The sequence below is a fragment of the Mus caroli genome, unplaced genomic scaffold, assembly GCF_978045245.1.
Source record: "Mus caroli unplaced genomic scaffold, Mus_caroli_1 scaffold_12, whole genome shotgun sequence".
NCBI classification, from domain to species: domain Eukaryota; kingdom Metazoa; phylum Chordata; class Mammalia; order Rodentia; family Muridae; genus Mus; species Mus caroli.
The window spans coordinates 71,883,723-71,902,720 of NW_028227267.1; the positions used below are offsets into that span (position 1 = coordinate 71,883,723).

At 44.8% G+C, this 18,998-nt stretch overlaps 2 protein-coding genes across 3 annotated transcripts in view; both read right to left on the minus strand.

Annotated features, from left to right (window-relative positions):
* Positions 1 to 10,226, minus strand: part of Cog3 (component of oligomeric golgi complex 3) — a 52,966-nt gene extending 42,740 nt beyond the window's left edge. Inside the window, exons 1-2 of the mRNA XM_021182078.3 lie at positions 9,927 to 10,226; positions 1,834 to 1,980 (exon numbers count right to left, since the gene is read on the minus strand). Of these exons, the coding sequence (XP_021037737.1) occupies positions 1,834 to 1,980; positions 9,927 to 10,100 (321 nt within the window). The 5' untranslated portion in view covers positions 10,101 to 10,226. The remainder of the gene's footprint in view (positions 1 to 1,833; positions 1,981 to 9,926) is intronic.
* A 1,457-nt stretch (positions 10,227 to 11,683) lies between these two features.
* Slc25a30 (solute carrier family 25 member 30) overlaps positions 11,684 to 18,998 on the minus strand; it is a 29,978-nt gene continuing 22,663 nt past the window's right edge. The window contains exon 9 of one of the 2 annotated variants that reach the window (XM_021182067.3): positions 11,684 to 13,622. In XM_021182067.3, coding sequence (XP_021037726.1) covers positions 13,614 to 13,622 — 9 coding nt within the window. In that variant the 3' untranslated portion in view covers positions 11,684 to 13,613. Of the gene's footprint in view, positions 13,623 to 16,259; positions 18,861 to 18,998 lie in introns of those variants that run through there. The other variant, XM_021182065.3, reaches the window with a different exon arrangement.

An 18,998-nucleotide genomic window follows, 5' to 3' on the forward strand; every position in this document is an offset into this window, starting at 1 on the left:
CATCGTTCAGGTCCACCTTCATCAGTTCTCAGAGTGGGAGTCAATGCCAAGAAGATACAGGCTTTTCATCTACCTTGGCTAACAGTTTCTAAGCATTCACTGTGTGATGCTACACACTATATTTGCATGTGTTATTTAATTCTCCTAAAACCATGGGAGTTAGGTATATAATCATCTAGCTTATAGACTCAGTAACTAAAGACCCAAAAAGGTAAATAATTTGCTAAAACTTACAATGATGCTAAGAAATGGAGCTGACTTTCAGACGCAGGTCAGCCTAACTCCAGCAGGAACAGATATAGGTAGGTCTAACTATACAGCAGGAGCAGATATAGGTAGGTCTAACTATACAGCAGGAACAGATATAGGTAGGCCTAACTACAGCAGGAGCAGGCATAGGTTGAGCCAACTCTCCAAGAGGAGCTTTCCTTTGCTTTGCTTCACTGCCTCTCTTGACTTAAAATGCATACAATTCAGTATATCTGCTTTACGTTTCATTTGGAAATGCCTCCACTTTAACACTTTTTTTGTCTTTGTTTTGGTTTTAAAGACAGAGCATCGCTATGTAGCCCAGGATGCCCTTGAACTTGCTATATAACCAGGCTGGCCTCAAACGGGTGATCCTCCTGTCTCAGCCAGCTCTAACTCTCCCCTTCAACTACTGACCATGGCCAACCCTGCATAGCTCCCAAAATCAGAAGAGATCCAGTGTGTTCAGGGTGGTATAGGCATAGAGAGCTCTACTGTCTTAACAGGTCAGAAAGAATAAACAGGAAAATATCTACAGAAACTACTACACACATTTAAGTTTGCAATTAGCAGTAAGGAAACACCAAAATTGCATGCTAAATTATTGTAAAATAATTATAAACTTTCATCTAAAGAAAAATTTAGATTTTAAAACAAGTAGAGAAGGAGGTATGTATGTGTATCTAAAGGTACATATTTTTATAAGAATTTATTATCTTTTTAAATTTTTTTTTAAATCAGTATGAGTGTTTTGCCTGTGTGTGTGTCTTATATGTGTAAATATGAGAAGGGGGAATCAGATCCTGTGAGCAGCCCAATGTGGATGCTAGGAATCAAACCTGGATCCCCTGCAAGAGCAGCCAGTGCTCTTAACAATTAAGCATCTCTCCGGCCCTATGAGATTATTCTATTATCTTATATTATTTTATCTGCATTGCCAATACAATTGGGCAATGTCGTGGTCTGAGTAAGAATGGTCTTCAAAGACACGTAGATTTGAATGCTTGGTCACCAGGGAGTGGCATTATTAGGATGTGTGGCCTTGTTGTAGTAGGTGTGGCTTTGTTAGAAAAAAGTGTATCAATGGGGGTGGGTTCTGTAGTTTCAGACCCTCAAGCCAAGCCCAGCCCAGTATATCTCTCGTCCTACTGCCTGCCGATCCAGATGTAGAACTGTCAGCTCCTTCTCCAGCACCATGTCTGCTGTGTGCTCCATGCTTCCTGCTATGACAATGACAGACTAAACCTCTGGAACTGTAAGCCAGCCCCAATTAAATGCCATGGTCATGGTGTCCCTTCACAGAAATAAAGCACAAACTAAGGTAAGCAATAAGGTCACTTAAAAAAAAACACTCAAAACTAACACTAAACCAAGACTGGTCTACAAAGGCGTGATGCTAGTGCCCTCCAGGGTGTCTAACCTTTGACATGTGCTATCATGTTGTCATCTGCAGGTGTTAGGCTATGTTCATAGATACCCTAGGATACACGTAGCCCCGGTGCAAGCGAGTTACGCCTCTTGCTTTAGCTTGTCTTGAGACGCCTAGAATAATTCAATCTCCCCAGAAGAGATGGTACTTTTTACCTGCTGCGCAGTCTCAATCCTTTCTTCTTCCATTCCTAAGGAAGTGAAGCCCTTTAACAGGATGTCTTCTGTAGAGTCAGGCACTACAGCAGTCAGCTCAATGGGCAGCGACTGGGATGCTAAGCTGCATACATCTTCAATTGGGAGCTTGAGAAAGAAAGCCACAAGATATTTAACTTCAACTCTATTAAGTCAATGCAATTGTTTCTATCTTGTTTGGAAAAAGAACAGAGTATTTCCTTAAATTTTTCTGAAATCAGAAAATCTTGCCAGGCAGTGGTAGCACTTTAAACCCAGAACACAGGAGGCAGAGGCAGGCAGATACCTGTGAGTTCAAGGCAGGCCTACTTACTTGGTCTACAGAACAAGTTCCAAGACAGCCAAGGTTACACAGAAAAACCCTGTCTTGTAAACAAACAAGAAAGAAAGAAAGAAAGAAAGAAAGAAAGAAAGAAAGAAAGAAAGAAAGAAAGAAAGAAAATGTCAAACAATACTAACATCCTCTACTAGGCCTCTCCAGGATAGATGCTGCTCTCAAGATGGAAAGAGGATGCCAGTGTCCCTCAGTAGCAAGGTCTTATTGTTGAGTCAGCTTCCTAACAGTGGGGGTGAATCTATGTAGAACCACACACATTTTCTCACTTGAACCTCTCTAAACTACCATAGACAAAAAGAAAACCTGTGTGCCGTTGCCAAGTAGTGTGTTCTCTGCAGGATCTAACACAAAGGCCTGCCCAACCAACAGAATTAACAAGTCACAATCATTAAATAACAAACTGCCTCTTCCTACCACCCCATCCATGTATACCTCACCTCCAACAACGGAGAAGAGACTAGAAGAATCTCCGAGTTTCGAACCCCAGGAATGAGGCTTCCCTGGAACACCAACACAGCATTCTCACTCCCCACTACTAACAACACTTCGACTCTGGTATGAATTTACCTGAAGTTCCAGACCAGACAAGGTGGCTTTAGACCTAAAAGAAACTGGAAGCAGATGGCAGGGTAAGCAACAGGGCCTACAATTAGGATCAATTCTAGTTTTAAGCTCATGACATTTAAAGTCTTCCAACTAAGACATGACTCACAGCCTTGGGAAACTGTTTTCATCTCTGAATGCAGACGCTCCATCTGAAGACATGGCTTCTCTAAAGCTCAAGTGAGCCAGATGCACAAATGCCCACTACTAATCTAGAAGCACGTCTTTCATATGGGGAGGGAGGTGGCATCTGTGTTCACATGGGCCTGTACTCACATAACACACTACAGTAAAGACTGGTTTAAAGCCTCTTGCTGATGCACAACCTGGTGGCATTGGAGAAATGAATGATTCTACTCCTCGATTTCTTCTCTTACCACATAGAGATCCAGTGCCCATACCAAGACTACTGTGAAGAGCAAAGAAGAAAGCACGGGCTAGTTCAAGTGTTAGCAAACAACAGCCAATAGCAAACATGATCAGGAAGGTACACAAATGAGTCAGACTCGATATCCAGGAGGCTCCTAGAGAAATGCAAATGTCTTCTCGGGGCGTCACAATGCACATAAACTCTTGCAGAAAAGTAGCATGAGCCCTGATAGAAAAGTACTGTGGCCCAGCAAAAATTAAAGTTCTTAAACTCCATGAAATCTATCTTGAGTCTGAAGTAGCATCAGCAGCTATATGCTGTCATTGGGGATTCTGAAGACAGAACTATTACGGAGATAAACAACACCTGCCCCTGCACCTTCATCTGCACCACCAAGCCACCCCCACTGACCAACAAGGAGCTGTCGCCATAGAGAAAGGATGTCACACACATACCCCAAGACAACACAGCATGCAGAACACTTAACATACAGCCTGCCACATAGTAAATACTCAACCAAGTTGAGCTACTGACATTAGAAGTACTTTTCATTATTTCTCTTAATAGCAACCATAGCTCTTTGTTGCTTCTACTTAGGAGCAACAACAGACTGAATGTACTGGTCTGAATAGAATGATCACTAAGCTGCCTTTGCAGTACCGTCAGTCCTGCAGCAACAGATCAGTTACAGCAGGTAAGATGCCTCCAGCTCAGACTCACAAACATCCCAGTACGCATGCAGGTCCACACCTGAATAAAGGCACCAAAAAGCATGCTGCTTGCACACCAACACGCAATTTACAAAGGCTTAAGTATTCTTTTGAATTCTTTCATTACATTTATTTATCATCTCTGTGTGACCTCCCATGCATGTCACAGGACAACTTAAGAAGTCAGTTCTCTTCTTCCACCAGGTGGATCCCACAGATAAACTCAGGTCCAATCAGCTTAACCACAAAGACTTTTTTACTCGCTGAGCCATTCTGCCAGCAAGCCTAAGGATTCTTAAATACATTCATAGCTCAGACTGCAGGATAACCATTCAAATTAAACCCCAGGGGAAAGGTTGAGGAGATGGATTAGGGTTACAAGCACTTGTTCTTTGCAGAAGATCCGGCTTCGATTCCCTGTACAAGGCAGCACACAGCCAGTCATAATTCCAGTTCCAGGTGATCTGATACCTTTTTCTGGCCTCTGTGGGCAGAAACATGGAACAGATACATACATGCAGGCAAAGCACTCATTCACATAAAATAAATCAAGCCAGGAAAAGATGGACACTTCCAGGGATGGTGGAGTAACTGACGCCCCAGTAGGAGGACAAGCGAATGGCTAAAAAGGACACTGTAACTTCTGTTACCAAGCACTGCAGTCTGCAAGGCAATGGAAGCATCTGGAAGCCACTGACTTAGGAAGAATTCACACCCCGCACCCACTCACAGGCCCTCCACTAGTCTGAGAAAGCATGTGAACAAGGTTACCACCTTGTTCAGACCTGGAAGATGAGTGGTCGCTACTATGTGGAAAAGCGGGGCACAAAGCCCCACCCAGACCCTTCTCCCCAGTGAACAAACACCTTGAGGGATCAGGAGTGGTTACCAAATTCTGTCAGTCATGGAATACAGCATCCCATCATAGCTGGGAAAAGGGAAAAGAAGAAAGCTTCCACCCTGGACAACAGAGGGAAAAAAAAAAAACCCACATACAGGACCCAGAACATCGGTCTCCTGACACCAATGATGAGACAGACTCAACGGCAAAGGCCCACCTCCAGAGCCCAGGGGCAAAGGACCTACCTAAGACTGAGGCTGGACTGACAACACAAAACTCCCAACTATTTTAGACTATCGAAATTCATAATATTTAGATCTTGTTTTGTTGTTAAGTCTTTACATTTATTTTTTTAAATGTACCATACATTAATATCTACCATTTCAAATGAGTCCAGGGGGGGTCACAGACATGTGCTCAGTTTACTGTAAACAAAACCAAGACCAAAAATAAGTTATTTTCTAAGTTACTTTACCAGATAAAACTGAAACCATGAAAAACTGCTCAAGATGTTCCAGACACATCCTATAATCTAATCACAAATAAATATGACCAGGTAAGATCATATTTATGCAAGAGCGTTCAATCTGATTACTTCAAGCACAGATATTAATTAATTTTCAATCATAAGATCTTTAATTATGGGGCTGGAGAAACGGCTCAGCAGTTAAGAATGCTACTTCAATTCCCAGCACCCATCCAAGCTGGTTCAGACACCTGTAACTCGGGCTCAAGGGACTCCAGGGACTCTAACACGCTCTGCTGGCCTCTGTTGTCATTTGTCTCATGCACCAACACACACAGAGAGACACACACATACATACATACAATTAAAACTAAACTCTACAGCTGGACAGGTGGAACACAACCCAGCATGCAGGAGGCAAGGGCAGGCAGATTCCCATGTTCCAGCACAGCCAGAAATAGACAGAGAAACCTTATCTTGAAAAACAAAATGAAAAAGAATTAAAAATAAATAAAAATAAAATCTTAAAAAAAAAAAAAAAACTTTAAATATCAGAAGCAGGAGGGTCCCTGGTCCCTTTTACTAAAAAGAAATCATTTTCTCTCAAACTAAGTAGGAGAGAAATTATAATACAACCACCTTAAAGAAATAGTACCTTAAAGAACAAAACAACTGGCTTTTAACCCCATAAGAGAAAATTACCCCTTTGGATAGCTATGTCCCACTAAGTTCTTTTCACAAAATAGCTGAACTGGAGTGGCCAGTCAAGCGGGTGTGGCACTTGTGACTTCTCATTCTGAACAGATAGCCCAATCAGAGCCTCCCTCAGTGCAACACCTGGCTTCAGGACAGAGCAGACACAGCACCGCACAGACACAAGCTTCAGGACAGAGCAGACACACCATCGCACAGACACGAGCTTCAGGACAGAGCAGACACAGCACCGCACAGACACGAGCTTCAGGACAGAGCAGACACAGCACCACACAGACAGGAGCTTCAGGACAGAGCAGACACAGCACCGCACAGACACGAGCTTCAGGACAGAGCAGACACAGCACCGCACAGACACGAGCTTCAGGACAGAGCAGACACACCATCGCACAGACACGAGCTTCAGGACAGAGCAGACACACCATCGCACAGACACGAGCTTCAGGACAGAGCAGACACAGCACCGCACAGACACGAGCTTCAGGACAGAGCAGACACAGCACCACACAGACAGGAGCTTCAGGACAGAGCAGACACAGCACCGCACAGACACGAGCTTCAGGACAGAGCAGACACAGCACCGCACAGACACGAGCTTCAGGACAGAGCAGACACACCATCGCACAGACACGAGCTTCAGGACAGAGCAGACACAGCACCGCACAGACACGAGCTTCAGGACAGAGCAGACACAGCACCGCACAGACACGAGCTTCAGGACAGAGCAGACACAGCACCGCACAGGCACGAGCTTCAGGACAGAGCAGACACAGCACCGCACAGACACGAGCTTCAGGACAGAGCAGACACAGCACCGCACAGACACGAGCTTCAGGACAGAGCAGACACACCATCGCACAGACACGAGCTTCAGGACAGAGCAGACACACCATCGCACAGACACGAGCTTCAGGACAGAGCAGACACACCATCGCACAGACACGAGCTTCAGGACAGAGCAGACACAGCACCGCACAGACACGAGCTTCAGGACAGAGCAGACACAGCACCGCACAGACACGAGCTTCAGGACAGAGCAGACACAGCACCGCACAGACACGAGCACACATTTGGTTGACATGTTACAGCTTACACCAGTGGACATGCATACTAAATAGCAATTACAGTAAACAATAATTGCATACTAAATAGTGATTACAATAAACCACACAGCACTTCCTCCCCAGCCTTAACCTGCCCAGGAAAAGACAAATGTCCCTTCTTCTCAGAAGCCGCCTTTTTTGGAAAATCCTGAACTGGAAAAAGTGATGTTTAGAATCAATCTGATCAATACTTGCCCCAATTGAACCAACAGCACTTTCTCTGATTAGATAGAACATATCCTTGAGGCTGGAGTCTCACTCAGAACCTTCCAAGGCACCAAGACTTTTCTTCTTATCTTCAGTCTTAGTGACACCTATACTAGCTCAAGATTCTAATCTGTTCTTTTAAAACATTCATTGTTTGAAAGAGATCTCATGAATAATGCAATCTTGGCAAGAAGCGTGCCATGGGCCATTTATGCACAAGAGGGCCTTTACTCTTCACAACTCCCCAGGAGATAAGCCTTCATTTCATAACTAAGAAAATGGAAGCATACAGAAGTTAATTATCAGCTTGTAGGTCACAGACCTACAGGAAAAAAGTTATGGCGTAAATTACAGATAGATTTCAAAGTAAATTTTAGCCCTTCAACAAGAACTACTTAGTTAGCAGAAAAAAAGATCCTTGCTGCTATAAAAAATTTGCCTCGACTACTAAAAAATTTGCCTCGACTACAAGGAACCAGTCTACTGTAAATTCTTTTATTTAATACAATATACATAACTCCTTTTTTTTAAAAAAAAGCAACTTTTCAAGATAAGGAGTTTTTTATTAGACTTACCCATTTTATATATGAATGTTTTGCCTGCGTGTATGTATTTGCACCACATTCATGCCTAGTGCCCAGAGGTCAAGGAGAGAACTGGAGTTACAGGTATATTGTAAGCTACCAGGAAAGTGCTAGGAACTGAACGTGGATCCTCTGCAAGAGCAGTGGGTGCTTTTAACCACAGAGCCATCTCCCCAACCCCACGAGTGCTTTTTTTCTTAGAAGTGAGAAAGCTGCTTTCTAAAGACATCTTTATGATGTTCACTGACCTTTTGCTGAAGCTGAACACATCTAGATCACTAAATCATCCCAGTTTCAACAGATTATGAAATAATTCATTTTATGAAAACATGAAGCACTACAGAGAAGTCTATGGAAATATGCTAGTTAGATAAATTAAACCTGATGCACACTTTCCTCAACCATGACCTTAAAAGCATGGAACGGGGATGAATGGACTCCACGGTCATCCCGTCAGACAGAGATCACTTCAGTACCAGGAAAGGAGAGCCATGAGGACATGTGCCTCCCAGATCCCGAAAGTTGGTGCATACAGGCTCCTTCCTGCTAGTTCTGAGACCTCCCCACATTCCTGGCCTTAAGGACATCCTCTCCCCAGGACTTGCTCTGCTTTTTCTTCCAGCTACAACATGATGGGCCCAGCCTTTCCCAGGTCGACTTCACGTCTCCAGGTCAGCTCTCTTGCTAGGCTGTCTGTCACCTTCTTTACAAGGCCTGCCCTTACTTTTAGGCCTTCTCTTCACTTTTAGGCCTGCCCTTACTTTTCTTCAGCCTCATCTATTCTGGCCCCACCACCCACCCTACTTTACTTCCTATTTACGTTTCTATCCCTAATTCCTACCCCAGTGTAGGCAATGTGGCAATGCACATTAAATGACAGCGTGAACTGATGGTAAGTACAACTGCATCAATACGGAAGGACCGTGTAAACCAGTAAGATGCCTTTTACTTTCAACCCTCTCCATACTCAATAAATATGACGCCAGCTTCAATAATGGGGCACAAAAATTATAAACAGACTGGGAACGCACATAAGCCTGTTTCTGGGCTGAGGATGTAAATCTCTAGTATGGCACTTACCCAACAATGGCAAAATCCTCAGTCTAGTCCCCAGCAAAACACACACACACACACACACACCACACCCACTTATAATCCAGAACATAAAACATAGCCAGATCAAAGAACTTTCCACTTGCTCCCTCGTTTACTTAGGTCTATTTCCTGTAAGACATCCTGGAGGTGTGCTGAGAAACACACCTAAGAACACATATTTTTATGGCACAGCACACAAAGGTGCAGAGAGCGCGTCTAAACACCTCTAAAGTGTGAGGGCAGAGGTGAAGAAGCCAAATTCAATCTGCATTTGGACAGGATTACGAATCGTACAGAAATGGTTTCCAACATCAAAACTAACCACCACTGATAATAAAATAACCCAAAATTCGGCCTCGAAACTAGAAGAGCGTGTGAAACACATAAACAATCCAAAAAAAAAAAAAATAAAAAAGTACTCTGACCAGTAAAACTGCACTGAATCACAGCAACAGTAACATGCATACTGTCCCACTGGTAACTGGGGAAAACGTTGACGCTAAAACCCAAAGCGCTACTTAATAATCAAGTCAACTTGTAAAAATAACTTTTTAATTTATTGCTTTGCTGTAGGTTTAATAAATCTTATCTTCCATAACCTACACCAGGAGTTCACAGCTTGGTGTGTGATGAATGAAACTGTTTCTCGGGGCCAGTTCTGATCCCCTCTAAGTGTCCCTGTTCCCCCGGGAAAGAAGCAAGCCAGATGCCTCCGGGATGCAGTTAACACAGACTAGCTGGACAGGCTCCTGGAAGGCAGGGCTACTCTGACACGGGGACACCAGGAGCAAGAAGCCCGGAGCAAGGCTCGGGCCAACCGTCCCACGCCGCTGGGGGAGGGCTACGCCCTCGCGTGGACGGCCACGCACCCTGGCAGGGCCACCCTGGGTCGCGGGCAGTGTGAGGCTGCTGACAGCAGGGCACACACGGGCCCCTCCCGCCGAACCCGCCACGGTGGCTCAGAGGACCGGCCAGATCCCCGCACCGGGTAGAAGGCCAGGCGCAGCCCACGCCCTCGCCTCACCTCCGCCGGCACCGGCAGGTTCTCCACGGCCGCCTTGAGCTCCAGCACCGAGTCCGTCTGCTTGTCTGTCAGCGGCGCCATCGAGTCGGGTCTCCCATCCCAGAGAGACAGCTTCTCGCGGGCGTCCCGCTCGGCCACCGCCTCGGGCGGCAGCAGCAGCACCGCCTCCGCCATCCCCGCAGCCCTGGGCCCCTCCGCGGCGCAGAACCGGAGCCCGACAGGCAGAGCCGGGAACTTCCGGGAGGACCGGGGCTTCCAGCGCCGCAGCCGCGGCGGGGCGGGCCCCAGCGCCCTGACCCCGGAAACGCTTCCCCGGCGTGGGGGCGGGACCGAGGCCAGAAAGACGTGGCTTTCGACGGAGGACAAACAGTTCCGGTTGAGATGTACCTCAAGCCAGAGGGTAGGAGCCACGAATGGGCGGAAATAAGCTTGCCCCTACCGGAAGCTTCTTCAACATCAATAACTTTATTGTAATGTGTTGTTCAGGTTTGGTTTTGGTTGTTTTTTTTTTTTTTTTTTTTAACAAGTTGTAAGTCATCCAACGAATAGGAGAATTAATGAACTCCAAAGATCTTCTCTCCTGTCAGATGGGTTATGGATGCTTTCCATGTTGACATAGCAACCAAGAGCACCAAGTTTTCAAACATACAACTTCCCTGTTAGAAAACTAGTTTGTGGAAACACAAATTCAAAGACAAACATAAACATATCAGGCCTCATTAATAATATCAAAAAACGGGGGGTGGGGGGGAACCTAAATGTCCAACACTGAAGAACTGGATCAATAACTGTCTATCCAAACATGAAACTGCAAAAATTATTCTGCCATTTAAATCATGATACACAGTTGAACACCTAAACAAATTATATTAGATCAAACCTAAATAATTGAATAAATATACTTTGTAAGTATATAAATTGAATATATACTAATATAAAAAAATTTGGGCAAAAAGGTGAAAAAGAGACAACCTTCTTCCCTACCAAGAATTAAAAAAGAAAAATGTAGAAAAATGAGGAAAAGCACAAAACACTGAACAACATTCTTCAAAAAGGTCAGGGTAGAGAGATGGCTCAGGGGCTAAGGGAACTTGCTGATCTTTCAGAAGACTCCAGTTCAGTTCCCAGCCCCCCACAATATGCAGCTCATTACCACCTGAAACTTCAGTTCCAGGAGATCCAACCCCCTCTTCTGGCCTCTCTGGATACTAACATACATGTGGCACACGAAAACACACACATAAATAAATTTTTAAAATAAAAAGCCAATGTTTTTTTTTAAAGATTTATTTATTTTATGTATATGAGTATACTGTAGCTGTCTTGAGGTACACCAGAAGAAAGCATCAGATCCCATTACAGATGGTTATGACCCACTGTGTGGTTGCTGGGAATGAACTTGGGACCTCTGCAAGAGCAGTCAGTGCTCTTAACTCTGAGCCATCTCTCCAGCCCCCAAAAGCCAATTTTTAGAAGAGTATCAAAGTACTAAAAAGCAAGGAATGACCAAAGAGCTCTTACATAGTGGAGACTACTGAATAATGACTTCTCATTGCAATGTGGTATCTTGGACTGATTCCTGAAACAGAAGAAAGGATAATTGTGAAGAGACTATAGAATAAAATATAGAATCTTATGCCGGGCGTGGTGGCGCACGCCTTTAGTCCCAGCACTCGGGAGGCAGAGGCAGGCGGATTTCTGAGTTCGAGGCCAGCCTGGTCTACAAAGTGAGTGCCAGGACAGCCAGGGCTACACAGAGAAACCCTGTCTCGAAAAACCAAAAAAAAAAAAATATATATATATAGAATCTTAATAAAGTTTGTAATTTAGGCATTGGTGGTGTTGTGTCAGCTTTGATTGTACATGGTTAGATAAAATAATAATAGGAAAGCTGGATGAAAGACACATCTGAACAATACAATCTCTGGAGCCTTTCTGAAGTCTAAATTTATCTCAAGAGAGCTGAGTATGGCATCTCATGTTTGCAATAACATCAGCAGGGAGGCTGAGACAAAGGGATTTCTACAACTTGGAGGCTGAGGCAGGAGAATTAGAGGCCAGTGCGGACCACAAAAAAAAAAGAGACTGCTGTCCAAAAAAAAAAAAAAAAAAAGTATCTCAAAATAAGAATTAATAATCTTATGGTATAGAAAATATGGTTCTAACTAGGCACATGCCTTTAATTCCAGCACTCAGGAGGCAAAAGTAGGTGGATCTCTTGAGTTCAAGGCCAGCCTAGTCTACAAAGTGAGTTCCAGGACAGTCAGGGTTACGCAAAGAAATTCTGTCTTAAAAAGCCAAAGAGGGGGCTGGGCATGGTGGCACACGCCTTTAATCCCAGCACTTGGGAGGCAGAGGCAGGTGGATTTCTGAGTTCGAGGCCAGCCTGGTCTACAAAGTGAGTTCCAGGACAGCCAGCGTTATACAGAAAAACCCTGTCTCGAAAAAAACAACAACAACAAAATGATTGTAATATAGTTAAGAAAAATGAAACAGCATTATTACCCTATTGGCCGAATTGGCAGACTCCACCCCATCCCATCTCCCCTCTATTCTCTTCTTTCTTCAAGTCACCTTTATGGTAATAGCGTGTTAACCTTCCACTGCTATAACTAATACCAGGAATAATCAGCTTCTAAAGAGCACGCCAAGCTACTCTCTGAGTTATTCAGCCGGGCTTCAGAGCACTCTTCCCCAGCACTGAACGGAGGAGAGCCCAGCCTACTGCACTCAGCACAGTGAGGTGGCATATGGTTCTGGGACATATAAGAATGCTAGCTAGGCTTGGGTCTATGAGCAAGCCAGCAAACAGGGTTTCTCCAGGGCTCCTGCCTTTTCGTTCCTGCTTAAATTCCAGCCCTGACTTTCTTCAGTGATGAACTATAACCTGGAAGTGTGAGCTAAAACACATCTTTCTTCTCCTAACTTGCTTTTGGTCAGGGTAAGTTCACAGAAATCAAACTCATTTCTTTTTGGATTAAGGTTCACTCCACTGGAGGGGATTCGTGTCTGATATTATCAAGCTCACAGTTGGCACAACCATGGGCCTCAGTAAGGAAGTTCCTGTTGGAATGACTGAAATGATTTATAAGCCAGAAAACTGGGGGCCGGGCCATGGCTCTGTACAGTCATGTGGTCTCCACCTCTTCCTGCTCTCGCCATCTTGGGAGTATCAGCGAGTCACTGCGAACCAAACTCAGCAAGCTGGAATGGTTTTAATCCATCCCAGGCAACACACTTTGTAAGCATTAAGAGAAATAAGATGTTCAAAATCCTGGGTTCCATCCTCGGGGTTGTAAAGGGATGTGGCAGTAATCTCACGAGGATACACATATACCCCAACTGATCAAAGCCCTTGTGAGATACACATGCATATTGAATATACTTCAATTATACCTCAACCAAGGTGAAAGAAGACCTGTATGTAGTGACTGTAAGGAAAGTTCACTATGGCTGTTGAATTAAGAAACCTGGGTCAGTGGAGAAGTTTTCTGTGCAATAGTCACAGAGTTCTGTTGTCACAGGAGCCACAATGCCCTGGTCCTGGTCCTGGTCCTGGTCCTGGTCCTGGTCCTGGTCCTGGTCCTGGTCCTGGTCCTGGGTGTACTTGTGGAGGCAGGCACAGAAAAATGATGGCTTCATGGCATCCAGCTGCCATCAGCTTCATGGTGGACAGATCAACTCATGCTAGACCATCTGGGGAAGAAAAATGGCCAACTTTCCGCCTGCTTCTGGGAGCCACTACATCAGTGGTTCTCAACCTTCCTGATGCATTGACCCTTTAATACAATTCCTCATGTTGTGATGACCCCCCCTCCAAACATAAAATTATATCACTGCTACTTCATAGCTGTAATTTGATACTGTTATAAATTGTTATATAAACATTCAGGATATCTGATATTCAATCCCCAAAGGGTTTTAACCCACAGGTTAAGAACCAATGCATTAGAGGCTTGGCATCTTTACCCACTGAACCATCTAATATGCCTGTTTGTTTGTTGGGTTGTTTGTTTTAGAAGGCAAAGGTTTCTCTGTGTAGCCATGGCTGTCCTAATACTTGACCTGTAGACCAGGCAAGCCTCCAACTCAGAAATCCACCTGCCTCCTGCCTCCTGCCTCCTGCCTCCTGCCTCCTGCCTCCTGCCTCCTGCCTCCTGCCTCCTGCCTCCTGCCTCCTGCCTCCTGCCTCCTGCCTCCTGCCTCCTGCCTCCTGCCTCCTGCCTCCTGCCTCCTGCCTCCTGCCTCCTGCCTCCTGCCTCCTGCCTCCTGCCTCCTGCCTCCTGCCTCCTGCCTCCTGCCTCCTGCCTCCTGCCTCCTGCCTCCTGCCTCCTGCCTCCTGCCTCCTGCCCTCTGCCTCTGCCTCCTGAGTGCTGGGATGAAAGGCATGAGCAACGCCCCCACCCCTCAGCTGTTTTGGTTTTTAATTGGCTTATTGGGGACAGGAGGCTGAGCCTAGGTTGGGGCACAGGCTGTGACCACCCCTAAGTTTGTAGAAGTCTTCAAGCATTGGGTAATGGGTATTAAATAAGGCAGTAGCCAGTCTCTGGTTCCTAAAGAATGTCCGAATGTGAAAGGGGTAACCAGGTGGACTGCATGCTGTCATAGCCACGGAAGTGGCTCTCAGGGGCCTGTGACAAAGGTGCTATTCTTGCCTTCTCTATGGTCACAGACTGCAAGCAGAGAAGATACGTGAAGTCAGTGCAACAATGAATCCCGGCATGTGCCTCCATCGTAGCATCTAAATCCTTGGCCAATGTCGCATTTCCCCCTGCTGGCAGTGTAATGAGACCAAATGTGTCTAACAGGTGCCACCATCCAAGCGAGAATTCCACCGCTCAGAGGCATTTGAGAGCCGCCAGTAGACAGCTGGTGTCCCTCACCTGTGCAGGAAGTTACGCATGTAAGGGCACGGCGTCCCATCTCTTAGGTGAGAGAAGAAAGTGCTCACCCCCCACTCTTAGACCAGAGACGCTGTCAGCAGTGGTGAAGAAGCACAGCTAACCACTGTCACTTGGTAGCCTGAGGGCTCCCGCTGCTTAAATAAAGACCTCCACTCAGGTAAAGCCGGATCCTTAACTATACAGGGAAAGGAAGCCGAAGGGGTGGCTTCCTCAGGGAAAAGAATTTCAGAACAAAGCAGAATGAATAAAATTGCCGCCAAGCCTGATGACAACATGAACTCAATCCCCAGAGCCCACAGTGTGGAAGAAGACAAGTGACCTCCACGAGCTGTCCTCGGACCTCCGCACGGATGCTGCGGCACACAAGCACCTCTTTCGTGCAAGCACATACACACACAAAATAAATAAATGGTGTATATATATATATGTATATATATATATATACCATTTACATATATATGTGTGTAAATAAAAGTGTAAAGTAGTTCTTTGGGACACACAGTTTGGGTTTAGAGGTCAAAGCAGTACTAATTTGATTAAACTCCAGTCCACAACCGTTTGGCCCTTATCGAGGACAGTTCATTGCTTAACATCTTAGGGAAATAAGCACTCTCTGTAGACAAGCGTGGTTTTCTCTGCTGTGCTGAACTCCCTTGACTCTCAGATGGCAGGAAACATGAACCAGAGCTGAGGATGAAGGGTTTCTTCCCATCTGTCTACCTTGCCTCTAGACAAGACTGGGTCATGCACATGGGTGGATACACCTATACCCTTACACATATGTATACCACACACCACCAAGAGTGAACCCTAAGGTAATAAGCTATGGGCACGAGTGACGTGGTACGTCGGTACAGGTTCATCATTCTAATAAGGATGCTGATGATGCAGAAGGAGGGGAAGTACAGGAATGGTCGCCTTCACTCAATTTCCCCGAGAAACTAACAGCTCTAAGAGAATTACATCTATTAACAAGCAAAGTTCCCCTCTTCTACCCAGGATTTAACAAACCATTATATGTCGCTCAAAATTAAGAAGATGGCCATCTGGGCAATCCTTTAGGTAACCCAAAAGTTAACTAGCCAAGTTCATACTAAATTTTGTTGTGTTTTGTGTAACAAATGACCCTGCCAGGTCCAGCTGACCAATGATCCAAGATCCTGCTTCTAGCCACTCTTAGCATGGGATGAAGGCCTGAGGGACTGTGATTGGCCTGTGAATTTTGAATACTTCACAAAATGACATGGGGGTGGGGGTGGGGGCCATCTCTTAAGGACAAGGCAAAGAGTGAGTTGACCCCAGTAACTTCTCCACACAGAGAAAAGTTTCCACGGCTGCTTTCACGGATACTGCCTCTTCCCCAGTCTTCTGGACTTGTTTGGTCTTTGTCTAAATCTCTCTATGTACCCAAAATGACTGTAAGCCATAGTATCATATATTATTTCAGTTTATTAAATAATGAAACAAGGCTTATGCCACACAGTCCAACAATGTATAAAGAGCCTGGAATAGAAAAGCTTGTGGAAAATGTGTACTCTCTTCATAATACATACAGTTTCATAGCTCACAAATAAATATGGAGCACAGGAGCCATTTTTGACATTACAGACCAGCAACATTACACAGAGCATCAGTAACAACATAAACACAACTGCCTTTCCACTTAGCTACAAAAGTGTGAAGGAGTTTTCACCATACTTGAGGAAAATGACAGGTGGTGAAGTGTTACAGCCACACCCACATCACCAAGTGCTTCAAGTTGTCTCGGGGTTAGAAACATCAACAACCACATTAACTCCAGAGAGAAGGCAGGTTAAGACCCTGCCCTATAAGGCACTTAATAAATTGACACTATCCTGGTCATAAAATACTGCAAGTTTTCCTTGAAACATGCTGAAGTTTTACAGTGAAGTGTAGGTTTCTTTTTATCCAGGTATAGATATATACATAATTTGAATAAATTGATAATACTGATAGCCACTCTTTACATGGTCTTCAAAATGGACCTTTTTGTACTTTAGAAATTACCTTCAAACTTAAAAAATAAAGTAGTTTTGTTGTTATTGTTGTTTTGAATTTTGTTTGTTTGTTTGTTTGTTCGTTTTGGCCTGCTAGTGGTGGTGCACGCTTTTAATTCCAGAATTCAGGAAGCAGAGGCAGGAAGATCTATGAGCTGGAGGCCAGCATGGTCGAGAGAGAGAGAGAGAGAGAGAGAGAGAAAGAGAGAGAGAGAGAGAGCGCCAGGATTACACAGAGAAATCCTGTCTTGGAAAATTGGGGAAAAAAATTAGAAAGAAAGACAGAAAGATGAAAAAGAGAGGGAGAAAGAAGAAAGGATAAAGAAAAGAATTTTAATTATAAAAAAAGATTCTTTTTTGTATGTTAAAAAAATTGTTTGAAAAAGTCAATCCTTTCAACTAGAGAGAAAGACTCTGGATTCTACCACTTCAACGGAATGTTCAGGTCAGAATAAAAAACAAAAAAGTCTCTTAACTCATAATGCTAGGAGCCAGGCCAGCAGTCGCTCAGATCCTCTACTGCCATCTAATGGCGTGTGAGGGAATTGTCTTTAAGCCACCGTTGGGCCAGCTCTGAGAGGACTTCAACTTAGCTTTTACTTTTAGAAATAAAATTCTACTTCGCAAACTGTTTTTCAAAGGAACCATTAATTTCAAAAGCCAGATGGAAAAGGTATGGAATAAAAAGCGCCCAACCCTCAGAGAAAACCTGCATGCTTCTGCCTCAAGGAGGAAGGGGCCCCGGGAGTGCACTGGCCATTGCTCCAGCTTAGAGCCTCCTTTAGTGCTAATGAGGTTTTCACAGGGCCAACCTGCAGGCACTGGGCACCCTTCTAGAAAGCTGTTGGCACTTAGAGACACAGTCTCAGAAGAAACAAACTAGGTAGAGTACTATACAGCTCTTATCAGAATGGAGATAAACAGGCCCTCGGGCCATCGATGCAGCTCAGTGTGGGGAAGATACCCAGAATGCACCAGGGTTTAGCCCTGTCATCACAAAAATCCAAGAGGAAGGAAGAAAATAATTTTCCCACTAATTTCAAGGAAATTAACTAGGAAAAACTCAGATAAAGGTTTTGTTGTTGTTGTTTGTTTGTTTATTTGTTTGTTTAACAAACTCACCTCAAGAAAAAGTAAAGGCTAAAACTCTGGAGCCTCACCTCTTCAGTTCACTAACTGACTAAAAAACCTTCACCTGCAGGATTCTTTATTTAACAAAGGCGTTTGGTCCCCAGGCCCAGGAGGGCCCTACGGTTGACCACTGTTTACTGACAGGTGTGCGCACGCTCATCCTTCACGCAGCCACCTCTGCAGTTTTCCCTTCATTTAACCCCGACTTCACAAAGCATGATTAACCCCATTTGTATATGGAAATAATAGACTCTGCTTAAAAAAAAAAATCATAGGGCAAATGGTTACCCACACAAAGGTCGAGTCTTACTTACTGTAAGTGAAAGATTCTGCTCAAGCAGGAACCATGAAGCAGTGCAGTATGCTAGAGATGTACTTCCTACAACTGTCCCAATGTAAAATCTCTTCACTGACAGGAAACTAAAGCTCCCGATGGTAGAGGGATAACAGCACTCCCCCACTTCAGGAGCCTTCTCAGAGGGGCGATGTACATAGCCAGAAGACCAGAGGCAGCGAGGCTGCTCTCCAGGAAGAAAGCAGCTCTCATTTCCTTGCAGGTTTTCTACAGCAAGGAAGGTGTATTATGTACATCTCTAGGATAACTCTAGGATGTCAAGGGCACTTCGATGGTAACCACCGGTGAGTGGGTGTTACTATGCTCTAGGCTCTGAACACAGATGAAAGCATCCAGGACCAACGCATGGCAATCTGAAGAACCTGGCCTCCATCCATTGCTCCCATCCCAGAAGCCGTGATGAGCTGTGCAGTAAGAGGCAGCCAGAAGCACAGGAGGGGCTACCGTCGCAGAAGTCGGTTTGTCAGAACAACGACTTGTGTGGTCACAAGTCCAGTTTCTTCAGTTGTTCGTAAGTCAAAAAGAACTACAGTTACGGGTTAAGGCTACATTAAGAGACTGTAATGTTACCAACCCCAACAGACAATTTAGCTTATCTACTAGCAAATACCTGCAGGCAGCTTGCTGAGTCCACGTTAGTTCCATGCTGAGAGTCTCAGGCTAT